The following is a 17,736-nucleotide window of genomic DNA, read 5'->3' on the forward strand; positions in this document are numbered from 1 at the left end:
TGAGCAAATGCTTCGGTTAATGGCAGGCGCGGTTCTCGAACCAATATTTTTTTGGGGGGGGGGGGGGGGGGCTAGCACGGTGGATCCAGAATTTTTCAGGGAGGCGTGCTGAAATGTTGACCGGTTATTTTTTCCAGACACTTAGGCCACCGAAAATCAATAGGGGGGGGGGGGGGGGGCGCTCATACCATATTTTCAATAGGGAGCGCCAATAAAATCCTAAAATCATTCACACTATCTTAACTAATGCACCCTTGTCACGGCTATGGGGAGACCGTTCGCATGTACATCACAATCCTTCTTTTTGCTAATGCATTTTTTTTTACGGAATTTATTTGGGGGGGGGGGGCTAGACAAAATTTTTGGGGGGCTACAGCCCCCCCGTAGAACCGCGCCTGGTTAATGGATAAATAGAACTAGTGCTGATTAATAACCGACTATAATCTGATCACTGGGGATAAAATTGTTTATTCCCACTAAACTGCACTTTCGGAAGTATGTGGAGTTGGATTTTTTATACTTTGATCACAAATATCCTAAAATAATAAATTAATGTTTCATCTGTTAAAGTTGTGATGATTTTGTGCTGTGACTTATCAACTAAATAAATTAAATGTCTGAAACATGGGATTATACATGTACACGTGTACAGGGTGAGTAAAAAAAACGAAACGCAAATGTCGGGACCTTTGCTTTAGTGAAGTTCTGCATGCAGCACTTTCAAACTCAAGGATATGAAAGACAATTCATAAGCTTTCTTTTTGTACAAGAATGAAATCACTCATGTACTTTTCAAGTTTTAAACACAACCACCGAGTTTTAAACACAACCACCGTTTTAAAGCTCTGTCCACGGATCGCAAAAAGGTGTGCGTTTTTTTCAGCAAAACGAAAACAATTCACACATCCTTATGTGATTCGTCTTCGATTTGCTGAAAGAACACTGAACTTTTTTGTGATCCGTGGACTGTTGAATGATTCTTGTACTACAAGAAAGCTTATGAATTGGGCTTTCATATCCTAGATTTTGAAAGTGCTACATGCAGAACTTCACTGAAACAATGGTCCCGACATTTGGTGTTTTTTTTTTAACTCACTCCGTATGTATTTGGACTTGTCTCACCATTATGTACATAAATCCTGATGGCTTTGCGGATTTCCATTGGAGTTCCAATTTACATGTACCAACAAAAACGGCACAAAAATCATTTGGGCCTCAAAATATATAAACACACAGTGTTGTCCATGTACTTCATATTCAGCCATTTATTTTCATAAAATATCATCTATAAGCATACTTTGAAAAAATAACCACATCAAAGCGCCACTGCAATCTTTGGATTAAAAATCGCTGCATAGAAAAATGAAAATGTCTTATTCTTGCACACATTATTGAAAAAAATACTTATATCATACACTGTAAATTAAACAATTTAGTTTGCAAATTGGATCAGATGTGTTTCTGATTAGTAAAATGATGAAAAGTTATGATAACTGAGGTATTTTGTTTAAACTCGTCTAAAGATCTTGAAATCTGATTTACAAAGGTTCAGCTTGGTGAACATAAAAATGGATATACATATTTGTGATTTAGAATTCCTTAATTCCTTAAACATTATTATTACATCAGCCTCCGTGAACGCTGGAATTCTAAATCCCTGTGCACCATTGACCGTACATATTCTGGATATCATCGCAGTCTAGCTCTATAAACAGTGGACATTTTCTTTCGCTTTTGTATACAACTTAGCTCAGGTCAAGCAAAAGAATTGGTATGGTCCCTTAGGCACCATGTCAATTTTTCACTGTCTCTCCAGTTCCAAATAGCATTTTCAACAGTTTCTGATGTCAAAGTTCAAGACATTTTTCTATACAAAGCCACAAGGTAATGTAAACAAACAAGTAGTTTAGACAAATCAGCTTTAACATGAAGCACCGTGAGTACAATGCACAAAGTATGAATTCTCTCATCTAACACTTGGAATTCCATTCTAGTGGATAAATATGAGAAAAGTATGACTGCCTACTATACTCTAGAGCTATTCCTGTATTCGTACATTTTCTTTAACACAGTGCATGCAATAGACCTTTTATCATGCTGCCACCATTTCAGTCATGTTCCCTGTATCCAGTAACAGAACTGAAAGATAATGTTTTTGTGCAAAAAGGAACCATCAGTCATGTTCCCTGTATCCAATAACCAGGCATGCAACTGGGAAGTCACAAAAAAAAGAGGAAATTCAAATCTTTCCAAGACTTTGTACAGTGTTTTTCTATTTTCAATGGCACACATTGGAAGTGAAAAAAGAGGAAATCAGCTGATCCGAGGAAAAGTTGCATACCTGAATAACAGAACTGAAAGATAATGTTTTTGTGCAACAATAGGAACCATACTATTTTTCCTTCCCGCCTCGCTTTGGTTATGTTGATTTGAATGGGAAAAAAATCACATGGTCGCAACACGATAATGGTCTATACCAAATTTAGATTGGCAATGCTACTTCCATAGGTTTCATGAGAAACATATTGTTTGTAAAAAATGACAAAGTTGCCATGACAGTGTCATAGCATCAACCTTGGTATCACTTGCTTGAACAATGTAAAAATAATTTATCATAATTTGTTTCAATGGGACTTTGTTTACGTCACAATTAAATAAATAGACTTAAGATAGAATGAGGATATGATCTGTTTGTTCTGGGTTCAAAGTTCACCCCAGCAAATGCGAAATGAAAATGGAAATCTTTTCTGTAATACTGAGAACAAATCACAGTCTCAAAATAAATTTCGGGATTTGCAAAAAAAATAAGGCTTGAAAAGGTGAATATTACTGAAATAAGTTACATTGCAGTGATGTGTAATCAGCAACCAATTATAACTTCATAATGCACAACTTTGATAAGGAAATTTAGAAGACATTCCGTGTAAACCTAACTTTCTTAAATTTGAATTGATTGATGAAATCCCTAATGAAAATTATAGAAGATTGCAGGATGGAGGTTGCAAGACAAATTACAGTCGAATCTCGTTAGTACAAACTCTGTTAATACAAAGTTCTGGTTATAACAAACATAAAGCCTTAGTCCCGACTGTGCATTTATGTGCACAATGAACAGGACTGATGTTCCTCTTAATACACAATTCTGATATAACAAACAATTTGGCTAGGTCCGAACAAGTTTGTATTAATGAGACTCGACTGTACAATGTTGTGACAATGTTCAAGTGGACAAGAACGATCCGACATGCAATAAAATCAACCCAATTTTTTTGGTAGCATTATATTCAAAGCACAGTTATAGGCCTACATGTACAGTAGACTCTCGTTAATACAAACACTGTAAATTACATTTCTGGTTTAAGCAAACATAAAGCCTTGGTCCCGACTGTGCTTTATGTGCACAATGAATGGGACCGGCACTCACAAAATTCTGATGTAACAAATATTTTGGCTGGGTCTGGCTGAGTTTGTATTAAGGAGAGTCGACTGCATACCACCTACATGTAACTAATGGGCCATGTGCGCGAACACTTTTTAGAGCTCCAGTTACATGCACATTTTGTCTACATTTATCAAACCTGAAAAAAAAACTAGCAACTGTTATTGTGCTGTTAAAGGGAATATACATCATTTGCTTTTACTGTAATTTTCAGAAATGGATGGAATTGGGGGGTTGGAAATATATAGCAAATATAGTTACACTGACATTTTTGAGGTTTTGGGTTCAAAAATGCTATAAACACCAAGAAAAATAATCATTTTCCTGTAGTCTGGTTCCCTGACTCCATATAAGAAGAAACAGAGCAGTTTACATACATTGGGGAATTGTAAGGTCAGGGAACCAGTCTAGCTGGCTCGTACCCGTTCATAGGTTTGTAATCGATTGCAAACAAGTGCGATGGTCAATTGGGGCCAGTATTTGCAAAAAAAAGCCAGTTTTTTCCAACGCTGATCGGCCGATCAGCGTTGGAAATTGATACAAAAATACCACTTTTCTTGAAAATGACAGTATACCAGGTGCCATGATTTTACAGGATGCTTTACACTGTCATTCACTAACAGTCCAGCAAGGTATTTCAAAATGATTTGGTAGTTTTATTTATTGATGTTTGCAAATGTTGTATTTTCCCTTTAATCTAAACCATTGCCCTAGTTACAGACGATGTAATTTTTTTAAGTGGGTCTATGCAATTGCATTTTAGATGAACTGCTCAGAATTGGCAAATATCCAACATGATAAATTATGTCACCACTTCTACAAGCAATAAGGTGTTGAAGAGCACTAATTGAACATGAAGAGCAAATCAAACAGAAGTGCTGCTAGCACTCTCGAGGTTTTCATGCTTACAAGTATGAGATGACAGGTGCATTGAAATACAGGTGATGCCAATAATTAATTACAAGCAGATATGCAAACACCGAAATGAATTACTGCTCATTAAAAGGCTTCTTTGAATTTCACATTGTAAGGCTATGTTCATGATCCGCGAACAAGTACATGTACTGGAATAAAGGAAATCATATCTTTGTTGGAAAGAGGTGGGAAAGCTAATTGAAATCTGTTCATTTCATAAAACGCTAATTGGAAGTATTTGGAATTTCATTGTTGCAATTCAATATGCCAAGTCTACATTATCACTTTATATCAGCACCACAATTTAAAAATACTGCAACAGGAAATAAGTTCATTTGTACAGGCAAGCTGCATATTTTACCAAATTAATTTTGGTTAATTAAAGCATGACACCGTAACAGTAAGTTGGTGACAAACATACATGTACATGTATACCAGAAAATAATTCATGTATGACTATTACTTGAATTGAAAGCACGTTGTTTAAACTCTTATTGATTAATTATGCAATAAAAATATCAATATATCTGAATTTAGATCTCTTTTTTCTTAGTTTCATGTCCAATAAGTTAGAATTTTGAAAACTTTTTAAATTATTGGTACAGACCTGTAATCCTTGTGTTTCAGTTTCTTGCTGAAACCCATCAAGACCTGCCAATACCTCTTTCCAACATGAGTTAGTCCTTTAGGTAGTCCCATAAGACCTTACAATACCAGACAATCACTTGAAAAAAAAAGTCTGCACAAAACTTCATCTTGATTGTCTTTTACAACTTGTACATTCCAGGTTTGTCTTATAGTACGTACTTTTGTGGCCCCTAAAAAAATCCAAAAATATACACTTAGCATACATAAAGGTATCAATTTTTGTGGCCTTCTACAAGCCTGAAATTAAGCATTCCAATGATAGTGCATTGTAAGGCCAAAAAAAAACTGCTTCCGATTACATGACATTTGAAAATAGAATAGGTAGTTCGGAATTGTTTTTTTTTTTTTGGCCAATTTTTTTTTATGTACGATCATATGGAGGCGTCTGTGTGTAGTCAAGGGTAAAAGGTAGAAATTGATGGTTTTGGGTGTTTTTTTCTCATTTTTCCCATAAAAAAAACTAGGGTAGGGATGTCAGAATAGGGTAGGTAGGGAAACCGGAAGCAGGACTATTTTTGGGGGGGCCTAATTTACGTCTTGCCATTGGTAATCACAGAACAGCACTCAGTTCCTTATACTTTATCCTAAGACTCAGTCCTTAAATCTGCTTTGTATTTACAACTTCTCCACACTATACTAAGTTGTGTCCAGGCACCCTTAAGGCCAAAATTTTGACAGCACCACATGTAACACAACTTCGTACAAGCATTACGTTATGTACATCATCTGGGAGATCTGTGTACATGTACATGTAGCTCCGATGCTACTAAAGTGAAATTACCTAAGAAAAACCTTACCACTGAGTCTCCGCGATCACTGCTTGGTGTTCAGGAATCTCCTTAGCCTTTCCACCAGCACATGAAAGTTTTGCTTGAACAGTTTGTCATTGCTCAGGTCTATGTGGCTGGCATGGGCCAGAAGTTTCTTGATAGGCGACGGGCCCATGTCTGGCGGCCACGCCACGAAACGAAGCAACACCGCGATCACCGGCTTGTGCAGTGCCTCCGCCAGCATCAAATCCTTGATGCCGTTGTCGGATTGCAAGTACCGCGGCGTGATGCAACTCAGGACGATGGTGGAGGATTTCATGTTTCTCTGGATGTTGCTTTCCAGAGTCTCGTGTATGGCGTCCGAGTGGATCGGTGCGGATGCCGCGTTGCTGCGCGTGCTGGCTCCCGAAGTGCCGCGTTGCTGTGCGATGGTCGGGCTGTTGTCCACCCAGCATGAGATGCCATTGTTCTCTAGGATTCGCTTGATTTCCTGGACTTTGTTGTGCATGTCCCACTGGTAGCTCAGGAACACCTTGGCATCTGACGACCCGTTGCTCACTGCTGAACCTGTACCTTTATTTTTTTTTCAATTGAAATCAAATTGAAAGAACATAAACTACTTGAAAGGAAAAGTTTTATTTTGAACCTAAGGCCTGATTAGAAGAAGGGGGAAACCTCTGTCAATTATTCAACATGTTTGCAAAAACACTAAATATGAAGATATAGGTCCTACAAAGCTTTAATAACTAGGAAGACGCCTATTGTGTGGTTTACAGCGGTATATGTGATGCGATCAAGCTACATGAGTTGTTTGTCGGGAATTTTCATTTGGAGATACAGGCCACACTAGGGCCACTTCATCACATCACTTCATCACATCTCTTGGTGTTCCGACTTCCCAAATTTTTTTAACTAAAGATGATACAAGCATGCGGTTTTACAGCAGTAATGCTGAGATTGTGCTCTTTTCAAAACTGTAATAAAACGTTTTTTGACCAGGGTCGTGACAAACGACTTAGCTTGATTGCATCACATATTCAAACCAGTAAACAACTTAAATTCATGAAAACATTCAAACACAAATTTCTCAGGCAATAACCTAGAGGTTTCTCTTCAACATGTTCTGGGAAAACGGAGCCAATTATCGTCACCAATTTTCACATTGCAAGAATGAATAGTGTTTCTTTTTTAACTGTCCTGCAAGGCCCTTAGCTGTACCATATTGCTACAGGCCAGAAGGCAAACACTCATTAGAAAAGGCAACAAAGGAACCAATCACAGATGTTTGCTGCTTCTGATGAGATTCCTTGTTTGATTTGGGACACTGTCTACATTCTTCAACCTCCGAAACAAACAGGAGTACAAATGTGTCAAATTGCTTCAAGAGCAGAAACCACTTTACTTGTTTGCACATTGTGTTGCCAACAGATATGCACACTCATTAGGTTCATGTTTTGTACAGGTGTGTGTACATGATTCAAACAATTAAAGTTTACAGGCTGATATCAGTCCTTCTGATTTGAGGCGTGTGATCACACCCCCACGCCATCACACGCCTACAAGCTTCCCGAGAAGTGCGAATAATCGCACGCCTGAATCCCTCTGTACTGCACACCTCGGCATACATTTACGGCATAAATACTTCATAATTTATGAAAAAAAAGTATGTCAGTGAAGAAAAAGCGGCTTTAATTTGTAAACCAAGATGAATAGTACATTATAACAAAAATACCAGATTGTTCAGTCCCAGCTTGGACCACAGAATCACTCGCCTAGAAAAATCACACGCCTAGAAAAATCACACGCCTAGAAAAATCACACGCCTAGAAAAATCACACGCCTAGAAAAATCACACGCCTAGAAAAATCACACGCCTAGAAAAATCACACGCCTAGAAAAATCACACGCCTAGAAAAATCACACGCCTAGAAAAATCACACGCCTAGAAAAATCACACGCCTAGAAAAATCACACGCCTAGAAAAATCACACGCCTAGAAAAATCACATGCCTAGAAAAATCCAGGTGTGCCTTTTTCCACACGCCTGTGATTTTCAAATCAGAAGGACTGTGACATCAATCAAACATGTAGAAGGGAAGAGCAATAACGATCTGTGCAAGCTTAAACTCCTCACATTTTGATGCCACATAAGATGATGATCACGTCATCTCTTTTTTTATCACACCTAATTTTCACATATTTTCTTCAGGTTCAGTACTTGACTACCCTTCTCCAAAACACTATTTACTTTTCCATGTTTTCCAAGCATCGTTAACCCCTTGTTCATCGAAAATTGAACGATACAGTTTTGGCGTGAGGGCCAAATTATGGTACGACATGCAACATTTTTACACAAGATTTGAAGGTTTGCATGGGGAAGGTAAAGATTAAGCACCACATGACAAATCTCTTCTAGGAGTTAGTGAGGTTCTGAAAAGAACCTGGCCGGGGGGGGGGGGGGCCTTAACATTTCGGACAGTTAAAATTAAGATGCGCTCTGTCAAATTTTGTCTTGTAAGTCCACGCTAGAGCAGCGAAGGAATCTTACACCCTCTATATGTGTCAGCTAGTTCATTTCTCAGAAGTTCAAACTAAGCATGTTTTTTTCTTACCTTGGGATGCTGCAAGGACTTGCAGGGGTTTGAGACCTTCACTCATCCGATTCAGATAGGTCTGCTCCAGGACAACTCCAGGCACCTTGCGTAAGGGCTTGATGTGATGCTCCAGTATGTCCATGCTCTCACTGTACATCTTGGTCTCAAAATCTACGGCTGGAAATTCACCTGCACGCAAGATGGAATTCTCATGAGAAATGCAAACATAATTGAAGAATCATAGCTGTTATTGGCAAGAGGTTTTCTGTCACAGTTCATTAAGCGTGCAAGTCTCGCCAGTTAACATTAACTTTTCATGTGAATGTCTTAATGGTACCAAACACTGACTAGTGTAGTCACACACTCTCGTATTCAAATAATTTACCAACTTGTTATCTGTGTGATCCATTAACCGGAAGTTGACGTAAAAATTTGTCATTTCATAAAAGTCATAAATTCACAACATTTTCAATATGTTATTAGGGAAAGATTTCCATATACGAAGTTCACTTATTTTCCTCTGTATTGACTAACAAGCCCCCAGATAGCAATTTCATGTCATCAAAGTCAATTTGTGCAGTGAGAAAATACAAGCATTTTTTACACGGGGTGTTGAGTGAACTTCGTATATGGAAATCTTTCCGTTATTAATTGTAATGACTGCTTCTTTTCTTTCAGAGAAACCAATTATTGCCTTTCACTGAACAAGCCTAGTCAGGGCAAAAAATAAATGCAAAAAATAGGAGGTTGCACACATTGTAGATCCTATACATGGTGCCCGGATGTACTCTAAAGTCTCGCAGGTTTTTGAGGTCAACTTGCACTCAAATACAGGGTGAGTCAAAAAAAAGCGGAACCCAAACCCCAAAAATTATATTTCATATTTAAAAAAATATGTAGCACCAAAATAATAACAACTGGAAAGCCAATTTCATGAGGTACTTTTAGATGAAAAATTGACTGAAATTGGTCAATCCGTTTGGAAAATATCACCATTTAAACACAATGACCCTAAAACCCGTCTCGTCCAAAAAATGCGATTTCAAGAATCGTCGTCGCAATTGTCTTTAAACATCACCAGCGATAAAATCTCAGTTTAAATGTTAAAAATATTCAACAGAATCCCTTTGGAGACCTGTCCTTTACAAAAGTAAATTTTTATAAATCATATTGTTTGCCTAACCAGGGTTGTTAATAAAGATATTGTGTACTACATTTGGTGACAGTTGTTGAAACAAGTATTATGTGTCATTTTCTTTGTCAAATCACACAATGAATTGCTTTTTTGGACGAGACAGGTTTAAGGGTCATTGTGTTTAAATGGTGATATTTTTTGAACGGATTGAACAATGAGCCTACAGTAATTTTTTCATCTAAAAGTAGCTTATGAAATTGCCCTTTCAGTCATTATTGTTTTTGGTGCTACATATTTTTTAAAATATGAAATATATTTTATTGGGTTTGGGTTCCGCTTTTTTTTACTCACCCTGTATTGTTACTTGACTTCAAGACTGGATGACTTGTAAAGGCTAAATAAAAATACACAGATTTATCACCACTTAAACCAGAGTGAGTTTTACTACACAGCCACTTACCGTTTTAATTTTTGGCTACAAATTTTGCACCAAAATAATTAATTAGACAACTGGTATAAATTGGTAATTGCAAGTACACGTACAGTGTAAGTTAAAAAAAACACAAAAATTTGCTCACCTATCACTGCTTTTAGTGAGGGTCGCATTTTCTGCCAGACATTCTTGAACATGACAGTCACCAGAGACTTCCCCAGCCAGTCGGCAAACAGCACCTCATGGAAGATAAACGGGGACGCTGTCGCTCCTTCAGTCAGGAGGATAATGACGTGTTTCGCCGTGGCTATGAGGGGGCCGTTAATTGCTAGGAATTCTTCTTTGGACTGTCCCAGCTTCTCATGACAACAAACCTTTAAAACAGGAGGAAATTGCCAAAAAAAAGAGTTATAAGCAAGTTAAAGTCAGAGTCCATCATTTGCAGGTATTCCAAAAGTAACTGGCGTTATTATTGTTGAAAAAACATACTTGGTTAAAAGATAGTAAGGGGACTAAACCTCCTGTGAAATTATTCTCTCTGGCATGCTGTCATATAATTGAAGAAATCAACGAAAGAAGGCCTTTCCAACGGTGCTTCTTAAGACGCACGGTAGGAAATTCAAATTAGTAGTTTGTTTTGTTATTCGGCAAAGTGCACGCAAGCATTGGCAGGACGCACACGCGCGCGCGGTTGCTGTAATTCGTCGGATCAGTGCGCGACATCGCGTAGCTGCATTCGGCTCAGTGATAACGTGTCTCGAACGCTGAATTCAGGCCCAATTCAAAACATGATTCAGCAACTTTTGATTTGAAATCGAGATCCTAGAATGTATATACAGCTGAATCTATACAGCTGAATCTGAGCTGAAACTTCATCAGGTTAGTTGTTCAGCACCCTTCTTCAGATTTTCAGTACGTTTGTTGCTGCAAACGAACAAAATGCACAAATTACAAATGATGGACTATACCCGTAAACAAGGATTTTTTTATAATTTGTCAAATTTCTGTTTTTGCCTGAAAACAGCTGTTTACATGTAGGTACATGTAGGGCCTATTGTTTCATTTTAGGATTGTTCTGTACGTCAGTTTTTAACTAAACTAAACTCACTTGCAGATTTTTCTTCTTCAAATCCTGTTTAAGATTCTGTGCTAGTCTCACGTCAGCCGGATCGTACACCAAGTACACATTGTCAGCACGATTCTTCTGAGTCCTGGCTCTAAGATGCCAACTGTCTGGAGCCTTGTGTTCCTTCTCCAGTATCCCAATAATCTGCTGCAGTATTTTCCTCCGGACCACGCGGCTGTCGATGCCCAGAAACGCTGCCATGTCCTGATCCATGATGGACATGAGAAGAAAGCCGTCCATGCCCGCTTCGGCAAAACTCTGCCGGTAGAACTCCCTGATCCCCATGTGATACAGCCAACTCTGAAGGTCGTCCGAACTCCACTTGCACAGCTTCTTCTTCTTGTATTCCTCCGTGTAGTCTGAATCTGGTACGTGCGGAAGGTGCGGAGCAAAAATCGAAGCGTAGGATTCGACTTTCTCCATCAGGGAGCCGATGATGACCGAGGCTTTCTCCGAAAGACTTAGTCTTTGGTATCTCGGATGAGACAGCCTGACAAGATCTTCAAGGAAGATGCTATACTGTTGAGGAATCTCCACATCCTCACACAGTACAAGAAAGACCTTGGGAGGGGCAGAAGATGAGGGGACGTGTCGCTCAAGGAGGCAACGGAGCTCGTACACAGACACAGGGCACTGGAAGTAGCTGAATGATAAGAAACAGATGGCAGCTCGGCATTTCTCCACTGCCTCCATCCGCTGTGAAAACCACGACGGACTTCCGGTATTCTCCTCATCCTTATCAAACCAAATGTCTTCAATTAAATCGTTCTCTTTGAACTGTTTCACTGTCTCGCAGACAAGCTTTCGTTCAAGGAAGCCTCCATCCGGTGAGTACGAGATAAAAATGCCCTTCTTCATTTTCTTGCCAACTGCCATTTTCCCACCATCTTGCTTTCTGTTCTTAGTCCTGTCTTTCTTTATTCTTGGCTTGGGTAAGATTTCTTTGTTCGGTTTGACAGGAGGAATGTTTTGGACTCCGTCTCCACCGCCTGTCTCCATCGGACTTGGCTGGTCGGCTGCATTTTCTTCCTGTTCCGCCCTCTTCTCATTAGCAACATCCATTACATTTTCTTTGCCTTCCTTAGTATCTTCCATTTTTTCTTCCTTGTTCATCGCATCACTATTTTCTTGAGTGGTTTCTTTTAGCTCCTGCCCTTCAACTGGTTCAGTAACAGCTTCCATGTCACCTTGCATTTTATTACGTTAGTGAAGGAACTTGCGGCTACAACAATAACTTTTTGTTAGTCCATGATCGCTGACGAAATTGAAATCTGTACAAATGACAAAATAAGAAGATACAAATATTGTTAATTATTAAAAAACAGCGAGATATTCATTTTGTTTTTATCCAAATAAGGAAAGAAAAAAAAAATGTAGGTATCCAGATGCCACTTCAGCAGCTGTGTGCAAAGTCTATGGAAAGTCAAGAAAATTTATTTATAAAAAAGTATTTCCTAACAAAATTGGAAATGTTTTTCAGTCCCAGATTCATGTCTTTTCAACATTTTTGCAATGACTGACCTTTGAGACGATAGGCATATATGAAGAAAAAGTGGCGTCAGCTTGCAACATATTCTTTCCCAAAAGAAATTGACAAAGAAGTTGCAATTTTTCTGCAGTGCAAAACGCAAAAGAAACCCTTCATCTGTTCATTCTGTTTACAATATTTAAAATGTGCTGAAAACTCCACATAAATTTTCCTCAGAATCCAGAATGAGTCGACATTGAGAACAGCCTGTCTGGCCTAAAAAATGTTACAACAGTCTAGCTGAACTTGTACCCCGTATGAAACCGTATACACAATGCACAGTGCGTATCATTCATCAGTCTATGGAGGAATCCTCCATGATTTAACATACGAAACTTGAACAATGATCCACACCGAAACAAACTTACCGTAACTTCTTCAAAATAATTTTGTCAGCCGATGAAATTTGGCAGCGGAAACGTCAACAAGTTTTGCACACCAAAGCATACTAAACTCATAAAAAACTGGTCCAAAAACGTCTAAATGCGGGTAGAAAAGCGAACTGCATAGAGCCACTTCCGTCCCGCGCGTAGGCACAATCCATATTACCGTGTACGTGTACTGTATGGCTGCATGGTAACCAAATACAAATTAATTTTTTAACGACGGCTGTTTTATTATAGCCGTAACAAAAGGATATATTAATTCTAATCGTTTCCAATTTACTTACTGTACAAAACTTTGGATAAATTAAAGTACGTTTTCTATGTAAGATGAACATTGTCTTGCTCTTCTGATTGTTTAATTATCGTTGGCGAATGCCAAATCGTGTACGAGTTCGCCCATCAGTTATCAAACAGCCGTCGGGTTTCAAAAGCTCAACTTGCAAGAGCTGCAGTTCACCTGTTGCATACAAGTGGTTGCATACGTATACCGCGCCGTACCCTTGTAAACTGCCGTTCTTTCTATTGCACTCACTCCTTAAATTCATTCGGGTTATGAATATCCGTATTGAGATTTTATGAGAAACAAAATAATAATTATGATCAGAGCATTAAGTCTTGGCGTTTGAACGCCATCATAAAAAAAATCCTTTTTTTTCCATGATCGATCGTTTCCACAAACCTAACCGTTTGGGCTTTAGTGATGGATTATTGACCAACTGCTCCGTTGTGGAGAAGAAATCGATTGCCTAAACAATTCGTTTTGGTGGGATTGCATCTTCAGGGTAATCTCAAGTATTCACTTAAAGATGAATTGTAGTGCATTTGTGAGTGTTTAAGCTTGAACGTTTATAAAACGCAGGACCGTGAGAATTAAGCTAAGACAATCGCGAAATTCAAATGCCATCTATATTGAGCCGGAGAGTTTTCAAATAAAGCCCCTCAACCTCCCCCGATTAAAAGATTATCCTCCTTGCCATTTTTAGTGAACATTTTCATGAAAATATTACAAATAACTAACTCTAAGACATCATAAAATCAGACCCTCAAAAAAAATCAGACCCCTTAAAAAAAATCCTTTCCCAATACTACACAAATATAAATACATTTCACGAATCCTAATAGGACCGTACCCCTTCAATGTTCAGTGTTTATGTATAAAGGCCAGAATGGTAAATGACGACTCCAACATTTTTCAAAACAATTCAATTCATTTGAATTTATTCTTTGCCACATTTATTGCTATATTTCTAATTTTAGTTTTAGTTGCAGAACTTAAGAAAGACCTCAGATAAATAACAAGAAAATATTTTACAAAATATACATGTATCCAGTTCATACAAAAATAAACTTACTGCAGGCAAATTGTGAATTCTACAGGATGAGTAAAAAAGAAAGTGACTGAATTGGAAAAACAAAACAATTGAAAAAAAATATTTGTCTCGCCCCATTTTGTAAAAATAACATATGGATGAAGTAAATGTTACTGACTAGTAACTGTGAAAATTTCACATACTTGATTAATTTGCATGTACTCTATTCCCAAGTTATGTCTGTTTCAATAAAAAGATCACACAATTCAGCTGTCCACCACTGATCATTTACCGTTCTACGAACTGAATACCCATTAAATACAATGAATCATGGACCTTTTCCCACCTCCATGAATGAACGAAAACTTGCACGGGAAAACACACACAAATCGTCATTAATATTTTCAGAAACAAAACTGACTTGTTCCTCATATTCAAAACACAAAATCTGACAGTAAAAATAATGTTTCATTCTTGACTCTAATGATCAAATTTTTTGTTTGTTTGTATTTGAATGCCTGTGTGTAATTCTGTAATTCTCACTCAGCTCATAGATTTCATTGGCATTCAATGGACAGCTATAAAAATAGGTTCTTTTAGTAAAACATGCATAACTTCTGACAGCATGGATCAACATCAGTATTTTTTTCTCAGATGAGTGGAAGAACATGCTGTTTTCAGACATACTTCATCGGTGTGTTATCAATTTCGATTGCTTTTCAAGAAAAAAAAAATATTCAAGGTCACTTTCTTTTTAACTCGCCCTTTATAGAAAGGGGTTGTGGAAAACGTTTTAAATATTGTGTTTAAACATTGATAGGGATCACATTTCCTTTCCCATTTAATGAAATATTAAACAATGTATTCTTGATTGTTTTAGTAAATATTTCAGATTTCCATAAAGGAATTGGGGTAGGTGATGGAGTTAAGCTTAACCCCTAGTAGTTCCTCAAGACCACCCTGCTAAATCCAACAGAGTCCAACCAGACTTTCCTGCTCAATCCTCTGTGCCCTATTTTCAGTTGTCTGCTGAATCCAACGGAGTCCAACAATGCGTTATAATGCGGTTCAGTTGCCTGCTGAATCCAACATTTTGCATCAGGAATGTACACAAGGGGTTTACTGCTCAATCCAACAGGCTCCATCAGGTATATGATATAGTTGGATCTTGTTGGATTCAGCAGGGTTAGGGTATGAAATGTGATAACGGGGTAGTACATATAGCTTATAAATACCACTTCTGTTATTCATAGAATCCCTGGGATTGATGAGGGAATATTTACACTTATATGTACATGTACTATTACTATTACACCCTAACAAAGGGATCGCCCCAACTATAGTTGGACTATAGCCAGAGCTGTGCCGTAACAATACCATTGAAGTGGCCAGGCAAGTTTGTTAACTGAGAAATCCAAACTTAAAGTTGCTCTCCCCAAGCTCTTCAACGGATTCAACATTTTTTTCTCCTCAAAATTTTCAATTTGTACATTATGTACGTTTAATATGAACAGAAATCTACCTTTTCCATCTTGGATGTTTTTCAACCCTCAAATAATTCCAAATTTGTAACAGTAAATATTACATGTGGGGGGATATTTTTGTTTGTTATCTCATTCAAAAGCGAATAAGTTTTGCATTGCTTTAAATATAGATTCAACATTTTTTTCTCCTCAAAATTTTTCGATTTGTACATTATGTATGTTTTATTTGAACTGAAATCTACCTTTTCCATCTCGGATGTTTTTCAACCCTCAAATAATTCCAAATTTGTAACAGTAAATTAGTGGGGGGGGGGGGGGATAATTTTGTTCGATGTCTCATTCAAAAGCAAATAAGTTTTGCATTGCTTTAAATATAGCAATTGAAAAAACTTCTATTTTTTTTCAGAGTAAAACTCGAATGGGGAGAGCAATTTAAGGTGAAACTTTGTACAGAGAAGCAAATGAAACGAACCAGCAGAACCCTTTACCCATACTTTACATGCCACTAATGCAAAAGTAATCAAGTGATCCACTTTGGAAAAAAATAATTTTAAATAAAAAATACCTTCGTATTAATAACTACACTTGTTAAACTTATCATAGACAGAAAGGAACTTAAAATCAAGCTCTTCCCTTTTTTCAGGTCAAATTAAAAATATATTTAAATTATTTAAAAGAAAATTAATCAAAACTGCTGTGAACTTGTTACTGACTGGATTGACCTAAAATATACAAATCAAAATGCTAATGGGCCTGACATCTTGATCCTAGGCAAGAACGATCTTTCTCAAAGGTACAAAACGCCTTTGAGAAAGAAAACCCTTCTGGAATTGACTAATCAGGACCTCCGGCCTTTTTTATTTAAAAATAATTAGTTTCAAAAAGCAAAAGGAGGGATTATGAACCCAAACATGTTTCTTTCCCCCAAAATACGAGGCTAATGAGGTATGGTACATTACCTCATTTTTCCAGCTTGGGACCCGCAAATACATGTACCTCTGTAAATAATTTATTAATACTAATAAAAAAATGCAGGCACAAATATTGGCAAGAGTAACTCCATGCTTGACAGAGGTACACTTGCAGGCACGAGAATATTCACACAATTTGCTATTTCCAGTTGTAATTTCATTGTTCCCTTCAAGTTTTGATGCAACTTTGGTTGGTAGATAACATGATTCTGACCACTTTACAAAAAAAAATTACTTTTGTCTCAATCGATACTGAACTTAAATGAACTGATTAATTATAAATGAGTGGCGAATTTCCATGATTATAACTGGTCAAGACAGCCAGTGATGACAAGAATTTGGAGGCTGATCTCAAAACACCAAGTTTTGCCATGGGCTCCGTGCGCCAACGAAAGAGGGCGCCCTTTTACCTAGCAACGACGTCCCATGGGCGGGACAATTAGCTGGTTGACGAGCACCGTTCCTTGTGTGTGACGTACGTACACCAGTGGATTTGTACTATGTACACGCAGTGGTACGGCCATTATGCATCGCGGCAAAATTGCAGTCAGGCAAGATGGCGTCGGTCAGTCACTCCCCAACTGTACTTTCTTTGCCAGTGAGGGGGTACTTGTGAACTGAGCGGATAGGTGTTGCAACAAAGGATCCCGACAAGGATATAATACCTTTTCTGCACAGTCAGTGAACTTTTGTGTTTTCCTCCCCCAGTTTCCTTATGGAAACTTTTTGAGCTTGATTGTCTTCAGCTTTAAACAGTGACTTCCATGATCCTATGATCATATTGTGATGTCCTTATGAAGCTTTACCTAAAGACCATTATAAGGTGCTACATAATGGGTCTCATATTTCTCATAAACTTTATTAACCTTTCTTTAAAAATATACCTATCTCCAGCGCCTTGAGTACCTAATAGTTGGTAGATACGTGCGCTATACAAGACTCCGATATTATTATTATTATTATTATTATTAAAGACCAATTCATACTCGACATAAAG

The 17,736-nt window shown here is 37.8% G+C and overlaps 1 protein-coding gene across 1 annotated transcript; it reads right to left on the minus strand.

Moving 5' to 3' along the window:
• Positions 1–5,524: 5,524 nt before the first annotated feature.
• Positions 5,525–13,139, minus strand: LOC119728850. The gene is made up of 5 exons (XM_038201255.1): positions 12,957–13,139; positions 11,043–12,331; positions 10,080–10,308; positions 8,385–8,555; positions 5,525–6,345 (listed from the first exon to the last, which is right to left on the minus strand). Exons 2-5 carry the CDS (start codon positions 12,252–12,254, stop codon positions 5,816–5,818), a joined length of 2,142 nt encoding a protein of 713 aa, XP_038057183.1. The 5' UTR covers positions 12,255–12,331; positions 12,957–13,139; the 3' UTR covers positions 5,525–5,815.
• Positions 13,140–17,736: the final 4,597 nt, after the last annotated feature.

The sequence above is a fragment of the Patiria miniata genome, unplaced genomic scaffold (assembly GCF_015706575.1).
Source record: "Patiria miniata isolate m_02_andy unplaced genomic scaffold, ASM1570657v1 HiC_scaffold_20, whole genome shotgun sequence".
NCBI lineage: Eukaryota > Metazoa > Echinodermata > Asteroidea > Valvatida > Asterinidae > Patiria > Patiria miniata.